Genomic DNA, 16,077 nt, shown 5'->3' with positions numbered 1-16,077 from the left:
TAGGAAAAGAGAGGTAGAGAACCAAGGACAGAAAGCTAAATCAAAAAAAAAAAAAAAGATCAGGTATATCTTTTGTTGTTTTCAGCTGTCAGTCATTCCAGTTTACTAGATTCCTTTTTTTTCTTCCATTCTACATTTTATTATCAACGTGCCAAACTTTCATATCACCTTGAATAACTTATCCTAATCCCTCATTTCAAAACTTCTCCACAAGTCTTTAGTGATCTTCACTTCTGCTCTACTTCATCTGTCCACCTCCATGACTAAACCTTGAGCTTTGGCATCATCACTTGGATTATCTGAGAACTTTTTGATAGTCACCACCTGTGCCTCCAGCCTTCCAAGTGACCTTGCACTTCCTTTTTTCCACATGCAATATCCTTTCAAGGTCTCACTTCTCCCCTGTCCATCTTAATTAGACCTCTTGGTGGCTTCACTGCAGGTATATTCTTATCATTTTCCTCCCAGTCTTCCATCTTTGGTCTTTGGTTACACCTACAAACCCTCAACCTTGGATCAGTGCAACCATTTGCTTTCTTTCCTTTGTCTTATCTGCTGAGAGCTGCAGGAGAAAAATCATGTAACTATGTATATTGCTGTCATTGTGTCCAGTTAGGTCATTGAAATCCACTATAAGTCCCCAATATAGTTTGAAAACATTGCTGTTCTTTTCAAACCTTCTAACCTATCTCAGGCCAGTCTTCTCTTGATTCTTTTTGTAGCTAGTCACCTCTTATTCTCACCTTTCCTCAACTTATTCTTTCATTTATTTCTCTTCCTCTTAATACTTCACTCAGCTCTCACTGCCTCACCTCACATGTCTCTCTACCATCTCACCATTTTATCATCTCTGTCCTTTGTGCCTCATCGTTTTTCCTCTGAGAAAGCCAGGTTAGTATCTAATGGCTCATAAAGAAAATTCTGAGGAAAAAAATCAATTCATATCATAGAACTGAACTGTAGTAGGTCATACATGTAAGAACTTGGTAATGTTGCTTGTAGGTTTTCCTTGTACGAATTTGGGGATTGCCAGATGTGTGCTAGGATGTTTGGAAGTCTTGATATAATTTGGCTTTTATATCAGTTCCATTGATTTTTTTTAATTTAAATTCCTTTTTATACCTTTATTTTAATTGTAAAAGGTAAGACTTCATTTTTTTTGAAAATCTTAAATTTTTTAATGGCTATGAACATTTATTGGAAAGTTAAAGATGTAAACTTAAATGTAAGGGTTTGTCTGTGTTTATATGTATAGAGAGAGAAATTTTCTTTATTTTTCAAAGTCTATATTGTGTAAAACTTGGAAATCTAAATCATGGTTTTCCTTATTTCATAGGCTGTTGGTATTACTTATGGAAATCTGCAGACACTTTCTGATAAATCGGTCATGGTTGCAAAGTCCTTAGAGTACCTTGGTGAAATATTAAAATATATAAAACCCTACTTGGGAAAAAAAATTTGTAGTGCAGGACTGCAACTGACTTACAGGATGATGGGTATGTACTCCTGACATTATTGAAACTTCCTTATTTTGAGCCTATAGTATCATGATAGGAATATTCTAGTACACTGGCTAAATCACTATTCTCCATAGAGTCATAAGAATAATTTGAAAGACAATGATTTGGCTTACAATAACTTATATTGGCTTTCTACTACTGTATCCCTATTTTGCCCCACCTCCTTTCAGAACTTTCCTTGTTACAGCTTATGTTCATATTAAAAGTAATTAATAACCAAAACTGAAAATATGCTGATACCAATTTGCTATCAGTAGTCTATTATGAGTCGCTCACATTGTAAATACCTAGATAATTAAAAGGAACTGTTTTTAATGCTTATCTGTGCTTTTTTAGAATTTAAAATATCAAGAAACCATCATTTCCTTCCATTTTTCTGGTCTGCTCTGTATGAAGGAGGTCAGGAAAGAATTTACTGTAGCACTGGAGATATTTATGCTTCAAATCTTGCTTCTCACAATACTGTGTTTCCTCCTTTCATAAAGAAATTTTTTTCTGTGCCTGTGCTATAACAACATAGTTCATCCTTCTTTAGGAAGTTAGTAATTTGAATACCTTTGTTCACTAAAACCTTGTTACTAACCAAAAATAGGAATTAGATAAAGGGAAATGAGAAAGATTTCCTTAGAAGTTTTCCTACAGAATTTAAGAGTTTTTGTTTTTGTTTTTGTTAATTTCTCTGTGGCCAAAACCTTATATCTGCTCCCTTTGATCTTGTGAACATATGAATAAAGCTGATTTAGGCTGTCTGAAACCTTTTATCTTCGTTGTGAAAGATAAAGGAGAATGCAAAAATGTGTAAATATGGATGATGTAGTGCAAGCTATAGTAACAATTCAGGCATCTTAAGTTTAGAGGAAAACAGAAGTGATAATTTATTATAAACTTAACAGTAAAATGTAGATTAATAAGTATTTCAGCATTTAGGCTTATAATTTATTAGTCTCTGTTAGATTTTTGCCAAGCTAAATATATGATTTCAGGAGGTATATTTATTTTACAAAATATGTGATAGTCCTAACAGCAAAATCATATTTGGATTAGTAATATGTTGACCTATGAAGAATTGAGGACCTTCTTTGTTGTATTACATGATTGGCACACTGGAAGGTAGATCTATATTCTTTTCTTTTGTCTAAATCTCAGAGACTGGGAATAGAATATATTGGTATAGTGTTGTCCATTTATACATTAAAAATTAGGAACATATCAGTTGCTGTCTTCCTTATGTAAAAGGCTCAGAACAGATCAGAGGAAGAGCAAGTACAAACTTTAATTTAGAGTTCAAACGTGCTTTATGTGTGTAGGTTTGCGTTATCATACTCACTTGAGGGAAAGTGACTTAACCGCAGAAACTATATTTACCTTGCTAGTTTCTAACTGGGGATACGTCTGCTGTTTACTTACAAGGCTGCTAGTGGAAGGTGCAAACTGTTGATAAAATCACACTTCAGACCAAGGCATATGTGGTCTCAATTGCAACGCTGTAATTTCTGAGAAAGGATTGATTCATGAGTACTGTCTTTAACTTTCCTCCTCTTAATTAATCAATTCGTGTGGTTTTTCTCTTTACATCTTTTTCTGTTCCCATATTTTTCTTTTTTTTCTTTTATAGTTTATTGTTAAGTTAGTTTCCATATAATACCCAGTGCTTATCCCCAAAATTGCCCTCCTCCATGCCCATCACTTTCCTTCCCCTGTCCCCCTCCCCCATGGTTCTCTGTTAAGTTTCTCCTGTTCCACTTATGAGTGAAAACATACGGTATCTGTCCTTCTCTGCTTGACTTATTTTACTTAGCATGACACCCTCAAGTTCCATCCACATTGCTACAAATGGCCAGATTTCATTCTTTCTCATTGTCATGTAATACTCCATTGTATATATATACCACATCTTCTTGATCCATTCATCAGCTGATGGACATTTAGGCTCTTTCTTTGGCTATTGTTGAAACTGCTGCTATGAATATTGGGGTAAATGAGCCCCTATGCATCAGCACTCCTGTATCCGTTGGGTAAATAAATCCCTAGCAGTGCTATTGCTGGGCCATAGGGGAGTTCTATTGTTAATTTTTTGAGGAACCTCTACACTGTTTTCCATAGAGACTGCACCAGTTTACACTCCCACCAACAGTGTTGGAGGGTGCCCTTTTCTCCACGTCCTTGCCAGCATCCCGTTTTATTCATTTTAGACACTCTGTCTGGCGTAAGGTGGTATCTCAGTGTGGTTTTCATTCGTATTTCCCTGATATGAGTGACTCTGAGCATTGTTTCATGTGTCTGTTGGCCATCTGGATGTCCTCTTTGGAGAAGTGTCTATTCATGTCTTCTGCCCATTTCTTCACTGGATTATTTATCTTTCAGGTATGGAGTTTGGTGAGGTCCTTATAGATTTTGGATACTAGCCCTTTATCTGATATGTCATTTACACCTGTCTTTTCCTATTCCATTTGTTGTGTATTAGTTTTCTTCATTGTTTCCTTTGCAGTGCAAAAGCTTTTTATCTTGTTGATGTCCCAGTAGTTCATTTTCACTGTTGATTCCCTTGCCTTTGGGGCTGTGTTGAGTAGGACATTGCTGAGATTGAAGTCAGAGAGGTTGTTTCCTGCTTTCTCCTCAAGGGTTTTGATGGTTTCCTGTCTCACATTCAGGTCCCTCAGCCATTTTGAGTTTATTTTTGTGTATGGTGTAAGAAAGTGGACTAGTTTCATCCTTCTGCATGTTGCTGTCCAGCTCTTCCTGCACCATCTGCTAAAGAGGCAGTCTTTTTCCATTGGATACTCTTTCCTGCTTTGTCAAAGATTAACTTGCCATACATTTGTGGGTCCAGTTCTGGGTTCTCTATTCTATTCCATTGGTCTGTGAGTCTGTTTTTGTGCCAATACCATACTGTCTTGATGATGACAGCTTTGTAGTAGAGGCTTAAGTCTGGGATTGTGATGCCTCCCATTTTGGCTTTCTTCTTCAGTATACTTTGACTATTCAGGGTCTTGTGTAGTTTCATACAAATTTTAAGATAGTTTGTTCTAGCTTTGAGAATAATGCTGGTGCAACTTTGATTGGGAGTGCATTGAATGTGTAGATTGCTTTGGGTAATAATGACATTTTAACAATGTTTATCCTGATCCATGAGCATGGAATGTTTTTCCATTTCTTTGTGTCTTCTTCAATTTCTGTCATAAGTTTTCTATAGTTTTTATCTTACAGACCTTCGGCATCTTTGGCTAGGCTTATTCCTAGGTATTTTATGGGGTTTTGTGCAATTGTGAATGGGATCAGTTTCTTGATTTCTCTTTGTGTTGCTAACTATTGGTTTGGAAATTATTGGTGTATAAAAATGCAACCGATTTCTGTACATTGATTTTGTATCCTGCAACTTTGCTGAATTCATGGATCAATTCTAGTAGCCTTCTGGTGGAGTCTGTTAGGTTTTCCATGTACAGTGTCATGTCATTTGCACAAAGTGAAAGTTTGACTTCATTTTTGCCAATACTGATGCCTTTTATATCCTTTTGTTGTCTGATTGTTGATGCTAGGACTTAAACACTATGTTACACAACAGTGGTGAGAGTGGACATCCCTGACATGTTCCTGATCTCAGGGGGAAAGCTCTGTTTTTCCCCATTGAGGATGATATTAGCTGTGGGCTTTTCATAAATGGCTTTTATGATGTTTAGGTAAGTTCCTTCTATCCCGACTTTCTCGAGGGTTTTGATTAAGAAGGGATGCTAAATTTGGTCAAATGCTTTTTCAGCAAGATCATATGGCTTTTATCTTTTCTTTTGTGAATGTGATGTATCACATTGATGGATTTGCAAATATTGAATCAGCCCTGTAACCCAGGGATGAATCCCACTTGATCATGGTAGATAATTCTTTTTGTATGCCATTGAATTCAATTTGCAAGTATCTTGTTGAGGATTTTTGCATCTGTATCCAGCAAAAAGAACTACAGGGCAATGACCTTGATAACTATTGGTTTGGAAATCAAAGTGATGCTGACTTCATAGAATGAGTCCGGAAGTTTTCCTTCTATTTCTATTTTTGGAATAACTTGAGAAGAATGGGTATTAACTCTGCTTTAAATGTCTGGTAGAATTTTCCAGGGAAGTCATGTGGCCCAGAGCTCTTACTCATTAGGAGATTTCTGATAACTGATTCAATTCCTTTACTGGTAATGGGTCTGTTCAGATTTTCTATCACTTCCTGTTTTAATTTTGGTAGTATTTTTCCATTTTTTCTAGGTTGTCCAGTTTGTTGGAATATACTTTTCTTAGTACTCCCTGATGATTAGTTGTAATAGATCCATTTTCATTCGTGATTTTGTTTATTTGGGTGCTCTCTCTTTTCTTTCTAAGGACCCTGGCTAGAGGTTTATCAGTTTTGTTTATTTTTTCAAAAAACCAATTCTTGGTTTCATTGATCTGTTCAACTGTTTTCTTGGATTCTATATTGTTTATTTCTGCCTTGATCTTTATAATGTCTTTTCTTCTGCTGGGTTTGGGGTGTGCTTGCTCTCCTTCTAATTCCTTTAGGGGTGCTGTTCGATTTTTGTGTTTGCAGTTTTTCTAGATTCTTGAAATAGGCCTGGATTGTGATATACTTTCCTCTTAGGACTGCCATTGCTGCATCCCAAAGAGTTTGGAATGTTGTATTTTAATTTTCTTTTTTCTCTGTATATGTTTTAATTTCTTCTCTAATTGCCTGATTGGCCCATTCATTCTTTAGTAGGGTGGTCTTTAACCTCCATGTTTTTGGAGGTTTTCCAGACTTTTACCTGTGATTGATTTCAAGTTTTAAGCATTGTGATCTGAAAGTGTGCATGGTATGATCTCAATTGTTTTATATTTATTGAGGGCTGCTTTATGACCCAGTATGTGATCTATCTTGGAGAATGTACCATGTGCACTTGAGAAGAAAGTGAATTCCATAGCCTCGGGATGTAGAGTTCTAAATATATCTGTCAAATCCATCTGTTCCAGTGTGTCGTTCAGATCCTTCGGCTTTTTAGTGATTTTCTGTCTAGTTGAACTATCCATTGCTGTAAGTGGAATATTAAGTCCCCTGCAATTAGTACATTCTTATCAATAAGATTGTTTCTGTTTGTGATCAACTGTTTTGTGTGTTTGGGTGCTCCCGAATTCACTGCATAGATGTTTATAATTGTTAGCTCTTCCTGATGGCTAGACCCTGTAATTATTATATAATGCCCTTCTTCATCTCTTGTTACTGCCTTTACTTTAAAGTCCAGTTTGTCCTATATAAGTATGGCTACTCTGGCTTTTTCTTGACTTACAGTCACATGATAGATATTTCTCTATCCCCTTACATTCAATCTGAAGGTGTCTTCAGGTCTAAAATGAGTCTCTTATAGACAGCAAATAGATGGATTTTGTTTTTTTATGATTCTGCTTTTTGATTGGATCAGTTGGTCCATTTACATTCAGTGTTGTTATTGAAAAATACGGGTTTAGAGCCGTTGTGTTTTCTGTAGGGTTCATGCTTGTAGTGGTGTCTCTGGTACCTTGCGTTCCTTGCAACATTTCCCTCATAGAGTCCCTCTTCCTGGTTTGGTGGTGATGAAATCTTTCCATTTTTGTTTATTTGACAAAACCTTTATCTCTCCTTCTATTCTGAATGACAGGCTTGCTGGATAAAGGATTCTTGGCCGTGTATTTTTTCTGTTCATCACATTGAAGATTTCCTATCGTTTTTTTCTGGCCTGCTAAGTTTGAGTAGATAGGTCTGTAACTACTCTGATAAGTTTCCCTTTGTATGTTAGGGCCCTTTTATTCCTAGCTGCTTTCAGAATTCTCTCTTTATCCTTGTATTTTGCCAGTTTTACTATGATATGTTGTACTGAAGATTGATTCAAGTTACGTCTGAGGGGAGTTCTCTGTGCCTCTTGGATTTCAATGGCTGTTTCCCTCCCCAGGCGGAGGAAAGTGGAGGTTCTCAACTATAATATGTTCAGTACCCCTTCAGCCCCATTTTCTCTCTTCTTCTTCTGGAATTCCTATGCTAGGGATATTGTTCCATTTGATTGTATCACTCAGTTCTCGAATTCTCCTTTTGTCCTCCTGGATCAATTTCTCTCTCTTTTTCTTGGCTTCCTCTTTTTCTATAATTGTGTCTTTTGACTCATTCTCCTCTCTGCCTCTTCAATCCGTGCAGTGGCCACCTCCATTTTATTACGCACCTCATTTATAGCATTTTTAAATTCATCACAGCTATTTTTAAGGCCCATAGTCTTTGTAGCAGTAGTTTATCTCATGTCTCCCATGCCTTTTTCAAGCCCAGCAATTAGTTTTATGACAGTTGTTCTAAATTCTTGCTCTGTTATGTTGCTTGTGTTTGTTTGAATAGTTCTGTAGTGGTGATTTCTTTCTGGAATTTCTTTAGAGGAGAGTTCTTCCATTTAGTCATTTTGGCTAGCTTTCTGTTTCTTGTCAGTTTTAGAAGCTTGTTATGCACTCTGCACCTGTCAGTATTGCTATATTAAAGGAGACTCATTGACTGTCCAGGGCCTGTCCGTTCGGAAGGCGTTCTTTTAATGGTGTCCCTTGGTCTCTCTTGTAATACCTTTGGTTATTTTGTTTCCCTACTCGTATTGATATTTGGGGCTCTCCACCAAGTGTACTTAGGCTTATTTCTTGAGGTAGCCTGAAAAGGAGAACAGACAGACAAACACACAGGGAACAAAAGCACACAAATGCTCAGACAAATCAAACAAACAAGCAAAGCAAAAGGGAAAGGGGGGGGACAAAAGCAACAAAAGACAAAGGACAGGCTAAAAGTATAAAACTAGAAATCCCAGCTACAAATAAAGAGCAGGGTGGAGGCAGTGCTGATGGAAGAGGATATACAAAGAGAGAAGTGATGGGTGGGGAGGAAGTGAAATTGAATATTGACCAGGCAGAAAGACTAAGAGGCTTAATTCAGAGAGGGAAAGAGGAGAATATGATAGGAGCGAGGAGAAAAAACCAAAGATAATGTTGCCCAAAGAAGCTCTGTAGTCTGATTATTCCAGAGAGAGAGAGAAAGGAAGGTAACAATGGAGGTGTAGAATATACATCAAGAGATGGATTAAATGTGACTGTTAAAGCAAACCAATGACCAGAGTGCCCAGTCCATTGGAGAGGAGAGATAAAAATGAGATAAGGGAAAATATATCTGATTAGCAAGAATTGATCTAGAGTTAATCACCACAATGCATCAATGTTGATCTTGGCTGGGGGGCGGGGGGGTGGGAGGGTGGGGGGGTGAGGGAGGATGGCAGTTCTCCAGAGGGGGATGGGTATGGTTTGGTGTAGGTAGGTCTCCACCTCCACTGTAGGTGTCCTGAGCTGCTCCCTGAGGCCCTGCCTTGGTGGTTGTGGGGAGAAAAATGGTGGCACCTCAGTCCCTTCTCGAACTAAGCATTGCAACTCACTCTTTAGGGTCTGATCTCCCTGTGCCGAGGGCGTAGCCAAGGTGAAGCCCCGCGTCATTTCCAGATCTTAGTCCTCTTGTACTTTAATGATACTGGAGGAAATGTACTCCCACAGGCAGGTAGCCTCCTAGCCTGGGGTCAAGTGAGGGGTTTCTTCTGGCACTGCCTCGGATCAGGGCACCTAGCCCAAGGAAAGCGCCATAGCTAGAGAAAGGATCTCTCTCCAAATGCACTGCAGTTACTGATGGGATGATAGGATCCACATCTGTCCAGGACCAAGGTTTTTCTCTTCTCCAGAGACAGCTCTATGAACGGTTTTAGCCTCTCTTTCTCTTCCCCTCATCTTTCCTCGCATCTCCATGGAGGAGCCTCTTTCCCCTACATGCCTCTGGTCCCCACCCACTCCCTCCCCCCCCCGCCCCGTTTGTAATCACACACCTAATGAGGCTCTCTTCGTAGCAGACTATCTCTTTTCCTCCCAGACTCTTGCAGTTCCCTGCCTTATGGCTTCAGTCCTTCTTTGTTTGAGAGATGCAGGTGGGCAAAAAGTACAGAGCCCACTATTCTCTGCCATCTTACCCCCCCATGTTTTTCTTTTGATCATTCTCCTGTCTTCAGCCATTCCTCCTCTTTTGTCTTTGTAATTGAAATTCTACCTGTGATCCTCAGCACCTATCCTAATATTCTGTTTTCCACACTCCCAGGTAGACTTGCTCTCCCTGGTTAAGCTGCAGCTGTCCATCTCCTATGACATTTTTCATAGCTTGCCAGTTATTATAGTTATTTGTGTGCTTGGCATTTCGCTGCTAAATTTTAAATTTACTGATGATCGTGGCCATATCTTTTGAACTTTTATTCCCTATATCATGTTGTGTTTTGAACAAATAAGAACATTTCCTGAGCTATATGTTAGGCACTGGATTGGGAAAGAGCTTCCCCAGTGTAGGAGATGGCATATACTAAATAAATACTAAATATACTAAATAAATATTTCTAGAATTTAACAATTTTATAAACCTAGCTAATTGAACATAATGTAACTTTTAATATTCTTAAATGAGCAAAGTTACTTTCTAACTATAAATACATTTTTAAATGCCTATTATAATGATCTCAATCTTCTTTTTTTTTAGGCATAGTATATGCACAGAGTAGAAAATAAGTAAATGCGTAAGAACTCTTATAGTGCAGATCTCTTTCAGTTGTAGAAGTATGCTCCCCACAAATTTTCTACATTTTTTTTAAGTTTATTTATTTTGAAAGAGAGTGTGTGAACAAGAAAGGGCAGAGGAAGAGAGAGAGAATTCCAAGCAGGCTTCCACACTGTCAACATGGAGTCTGGTGAGGGCTCGATCTCACAAACTGTGAGATCATGACCAGAGTTGAAATCAAAGTTGGACGTTTAACAGGCTGATCCACCCAGGTGTCCATGCATTTTCAGCAACATCACTTAAATACATAATAATGATTCTAGCCAGAAAAAAAGACTGGGTTTCTTTACAAAGCTACTATATGTATGTAAGCCTTTCTCCAAATTTTTTACTTAAAATATTTCTTTCTCTTATTATTAATACCACACACTTAAATGTTCTTCACTGAAACTTAAAAAACTAAAGTTCTGATTTGGCAGTAAAACAAATGGATCTCCTCTGCCTTCTATGAACTCCTAAAACTTAAGATCTTCAGCACACTGTTTTAACCATTGCAGAAGATGAAATACAAGGGTAGATGATGCATTTTTGGTTGGAAGGCCCTTGCTCTTTATAAGTCAATTCCTGTGTGACACCTGAGAGTGATATGAATCATTTCAAATGTCATTGGTGATGGCAGTTCCCTTTATGGATATATTAATGTTAGTTAGGATGTGAGTTCTTCTTACATTGCTGTCATTCTCAAGTTTTCCACCTACTGAAAAAATGAGGAGCAAGCCAGCGTTATTTAAAATATTGCTAAGTGAGCATTGTGTTTCTTTATGATTGATTATTGTATTTCCTTTTACAGCAGAAGATTAATGTTGCTGTTTGTTGTTTTTAGGAGTGATTATTGGTTGGGCTTTTTTTCTTTAAACATCAATCCATTCTTCTATAGGCATATTTTGTTTCCCTTCAGAGCTTGGATTTTAAACGTTTTGTTTTATGGAAATGGCTTTGAATTTTATCATCTCTTTTTCTTTCTAAGATGGAATAAAATATAAAAGTTTATGCAGTACATATACCACTAACGCCATTTGGGCAAGCATTTAATGATCTCCTTTTAAATTTGTTTTTTCAGTAAGGAAGACCTTAATAGCATGAGTACATTCTATTGGGAACTATATAAATGCTCTTAATTACTTCATTAAACAAAGGGTGCTCGTTTGTTTAGCTTTACTATCATCAAAGATAGCAACTGACTCCTGGTATTAAGGAAATCATAATATGTTTCCTGTAATAAAGAAATCTGCTTCTCTTCTTTCAGAATCAAAATGTAAACTCCCTATGTATATTAAAAAATTGAAAGTTATAAAAAGTGAAGTTCAGAAAGTTTAAGTGATTGCTCCAAGGTGTTAAGCTAATCCTTTTTTCCTACTTTAACAATTAAATTTAGCTCTATCTTTACATGTTGTAAACTGGGTTGAGAAAGCCTATAAAATTTTATGTAAGATAAAAGTATAAAAAAAGTAAATGTGGAGTAGCATGATGGAGCCTAGGGAAAGTGAATACAAACATCAAAGCATAATGTGTGACCTTATTGTGTTCTTCAAGTTGGATTATAAATTTGCCTCTGAATTACCTAGCAGCCAAAGCAAAAAGAGAAATCTGATTAATTACAACAGTCAATCTGTATATTCACATAATTTATAGCCAAATCACAATGTGTGCATGAGTGTATATGTATTAAATGCCAGTTGCTTAGGAAATGTATGTTTTTCTTAGCCCAGAATTCTGAGAGAAATTTGTCTCTTTAGTGAAATATATGACATGACATCAGTCTTTTGACTCCTAATACATGTTTCTTTCTATTACCTACTTTAACTTGGTTCTTTGTGCTTTAAATATGAATTTTATAGTGGAATGGCAAAACTTTCTGGTTACAAGGTAACCATACCAGCCCTTACTCCTCTTCTTTGTCAGGAATTCTTGTTAAATCATGGGCACAGATCTTTGCCACCTCTAAAGCCCAAAAGCTACTATTCCGGATCATAGATTGTTTACTGCTGCCACATACAGTGTTACAGCAAGAGAAGGAGCTGCCTGCACCCATGTTGATAGCAATTCAGAAGAGTCTTCCTTTGTATCTTCAGGTATAGTAAATGTGGCTGCTTGAAAGCCTAAAAAAAACTTTGCCTTAAAACAGTTTGCTAACTGCTGATTTGAAAACCATGCGTTATAATTTCATTGTATATGTGTACATGTGGCACTTCTGTTGAACAAGTTTTAAATTCCTTTTGCGTTTGGCCCTGAAACCAAAGATGGAAAAAGCAAAATCTCCAAGAAGCAATTAAAGTTGAGAGAAGAGGCTGACTAGCGCAGACAGTAGTGTTTCCCATATTTCCTTGGAGGCTGCAGCTGTCTGCCAGCCAGCCAGCCAGGAGGAAGAGACGCAGAGAATACACTGTACAGGGGATTAGTTGTAAAGGAGCCAGGTGGGTACGAGCTGAAGGACTGTTGGAGGGAACAGCATTTAAAAGGCATGAACTTGAAGAAAGTATGACACACTGGGGAAGAGCAAATAATTCTGTTGTGATCAGACCCTCACAGAGGAGGAGCCACATATTTGAAGGTGTTCTGTGCCACACTAAGAAGTTTGGGCTTGTTCTTTTACATGGGATTTGTATGGATTTTGATGGATTTTAGATAGGGAAGTGGGAACAACATATCATATTTACATTTTAGAAAGGTAGGTCTTGTGGCAGCATGTAAGATAATTGATGTGGGAGTTAGGTTGGAGACTTGGAAGGCAGTGAGTAGTTCATTATCTGGTTTTGAACTAAGCCAGTGGTATAGAACTCACACAGCAGATTCTAGAAACACTTAGGAGCTCTGATTAAAAGTACTTGCTCAGAGAGTGTTGTGTAGCAACAGAAAGGATAGAATACTTCCTAGATTCCAGAGTGGGTCCTTATACAGATGGTAGTGTTGCCAACTAAAATGGGCAGTTCTGGAGATGTTGGGATGAAGGTAATAATTGATTTCTGAACAGCTTTCATTTGAAGTGCAGTGCACTGTCTAGATGGACTCTTGGAAATATTGCTCTGTTATTCAGAGGAAGATGACTAGAAGCATATTTGTTATTTATTAGTGTTTCATACTGAAGTTAAGAGCTTCTTAATTTGAGGTTCTGCAAGGGAAGCTGAGGAAGGAAGGGAGAATGGAATTTGTTTAGGTAATAGGCAGTCTTTTCCACAGATGGACTTTTTAAGACAGATTTGTATAATTTTTTTTATACTTTAAAAAATTTTTGTAATGTTTGTTTATTTTAGAGACAGAGACAGAGAGCATGAACAGGGGAGGAGCAAAGAGAGAGGGGGAGACACAGAATCTGAATCAGGCTCCAGGCTCTGAGCTGTCCTCACAGAGCCGGATGTGGGGCTAGAACTCACAAACTGTGAGATCATGACCTGAGCCGAAGTCAGATGCTTAACCGACTGAGCCACCCAGGTACTCCAGATTTGTATAATTTCTAATATATTTTAAATTGGCTCTTTAACTTTGTGTTGATAATAACACTTAAACCAGAGTTTAGTTTGCTGATAGAAAGATAAAGCGTGGCCAGTCAGGGAACACTTGGGAGAAATCTTGAGCAGCAGAATCTGGAAAACATGTTCTCTGTGGCCCTTTTAAGCCAAAATAGTACAGTAAGAATTCTTATAGGGATACCTGGCTGGCTCAGTTGGTAGAACATGGGAACTCTTGATCTCAAGGTTGTGAGGTCAAGCCCCATGTTGGGCATGGAGCCTGCTTTCAAAAAACTAGTATTCTTATAAACTTCGTAAGTGATAAATTGAAAATTTTGGTGAATTTATCCATTTGTCAGAATGACTTAGAGGTACATCTTTACTTTTTTAAAAGAATTCCACACTCTTCAGAGTTTTTGGAATATATTTATTTATTACTTCATTATCTTCTAATAATGTGCTTTCTTTGAAAGGAAAACCTTGAAGAAACTGAGTAGAGGGGTATTCACAGCCCTTTTCTTTTCAATTGTGGTTTGCTATTGTTTTAACAGTTCTATGCTACTTTTATTACAAATCTTTCAAAATTTCTTAATGATTATCCGTACCTAAAATAGAGACATAAACATTCCTAATTATTTCTCTGGGAAAATGTAAATCACAAAGTGCCAAATTATAAATGACCTTTTGGAATGTAATTCGTTGTGTTGGTGATTATATATATTTGGTAACATGCATTGTTTAGTAACATTGGCAGAAAAAAAAGTTTGTTTCTCAAGTTATTGGTTAAATTGTTTGTGAGTATCAAACACTATAATCCATATGGAAGCTATACAAATGGAAGGGATTAAATCAACAGAACTCTTAATTTCTCTAAACCTCAGTTTCCCCAGCTATCAAATTAGATATGTGATAATACTAAGTCAATGTTTCTTGAGAAATTTAAATATAATAAAGGATATAAAGCACATGGCACACTGCCTGACATATGAAACTCTTAGAATGAATTGTCATTATTCTGAGCCTTAATCTCTGCATTTGTCTCCTGTCAATTTTTGTTTTATCACATTTCTTACCATGGAATATTTTTAGTATAAATTCTGAGTCTCACTCAGATAAATGACCAGGACCAACATAAAAAACTGACCTAAAAATGTATTTTATACCTTTTAAGTAACACACAAACATAGTTGGTGAGTGGGGTGCTCAGGTTCTCTGAGTATGAGAGGAAGGAGGAAGCTTCCTTTGTCTTCCTGCACCGCTCCCCTGCTCCATTTGCATACACCCCTAGAGACCTGTGCGTGCGTGCGTGCGTGCGTGCGTGTGTACGTGTGTGGATACCACAGTGTAGGAGTTACATGAGCTCAGCAGCTCCCTGAGTCTCATAAACATTATCTGTTGATGCCGGCAGTGCCCTTTTTGATGGTGCTAAATTACAAATTCTGACATGTATATTAATGCTAGGGACTAAATTAGTAAGTTTCTCCATTTTTTTTTTTAACGTTTCCTTTTGGTATTTTTCTTCTTCCTCCCTCAGGGCATGTGCATTGTATGTTGTCAGTCTCAAAATCCAAATGCTTATTTGAACCAGTTACTAGGGAATGTCATTGAACAGTACATTGGGCGGTTTCTGACGGCTTCACTGCCCGGTGTAGGTCTTGGACAACACCCCGTTTTGTTGGCATTGAGAAACTCCGCCACTGTTCCACCGATGTCACCTCTAAAGAAATGCATTATACAAGTCATAAGGTACATCTAAATATTAAAAATAAGTGGTATTTACGATTTACTTTGTTCATCTTCATTAAAAAGTAACAAAGCGTCCCAAAAGTACTGGCAGCCCTTAGGATGCTGGTGGTTGAGAACTTTTCTTTTCCCTGAGAAACATTATCTAAGTATTTACTAAAATGATTTTTGCTCATGGCAGCCTTAGTCAGTGCTCTTTAAATTGCTTTTTTCTCTACATAGCTATTATTTATCTTATATATGTCCTATATATATATATATATATATATATATATATATATATATCTTTAGCTCTTATCAGATGAACAGTAATTGTATTTTCTACTATAAAACATATTAGCTATATTTTTGAAAGATAATAACTAAATGAAAAAATGAATGCTACTATACAAAAGGAAGCAATAAGTCCTTTTTTTGTTGGTCTACTCTTTGTCTTAATGACTTCATTTTATTATTCGATGCATAAATGAAACCTCTTAGGTTTTCTGCTACCTTTTAACTAACAATAGAAGATTCAGTAATGGAAATGATCATTTCTTTGTCTTCGTGGGGTACTTAGCTTCATGTGAAATTAGTTTTTAAACTTTAAGGTACTATAGTGATATACAGGCAAACCTTGTTTTATTGCACTTCACAGATACTGTGCTTTTTACAAACTGAAGATGTGTGGCAACACTGCATCAAACAAGTCTGTTGGCACCATTTTTCCAACAGCATTTGTTCAC

General features: G+C 37.1%; 1 protein-coding gene across 4 annotated transcripts in view; it reads left to right on the top strand.

Moving 5' to 3' along the window:
• Positions 1–16,077, top strand: part of MMS22L (MMS22 like, DNA repair protein) — a 127,297-nt gene that overhangs the window by 91,629 nt on the left and 19,591 nt on the right. For all 4 annotated transcript variants that reach the window (XM_029944609.1, XM_029944611.1, XM_029944608.1 and 1 more), the window contains exons 19-21: positions 1,337–1,496; positions 12,066–12,235; positions 15,144–15,355. In XM_029944609.1, coding sequence (XP_029800469.1) covers positions 1,337–1,496; positions 12,066–12,235; positions 15,144–15,355 — 542 coding nt within the window. The remainder of the gene's footprint in view (positions 1–1,336; positions 1,497–12,065; positions 12,236–15,143; positions 15,356–16,077) is intronic.

Source organism: Suricata suricatta, chromosome 7, assembly GCF_006229205.1.
Source record: "Suricata suricatta isolate VVHF042 chromosome 7, meerkat_22Aug2017_6uvM2_HiC, whole genome shotgun sequence".
NCBI classification, from domain to species: domain Eukaryota; kingdom Metazoa; phylum Chordata; class Mammalia; order Carnivora; family Herpestidae; genus Suricata; species Suricata suricatta.
This window is presented reverse-complemented; position numbering and strand designations above follow the sequence as displayed.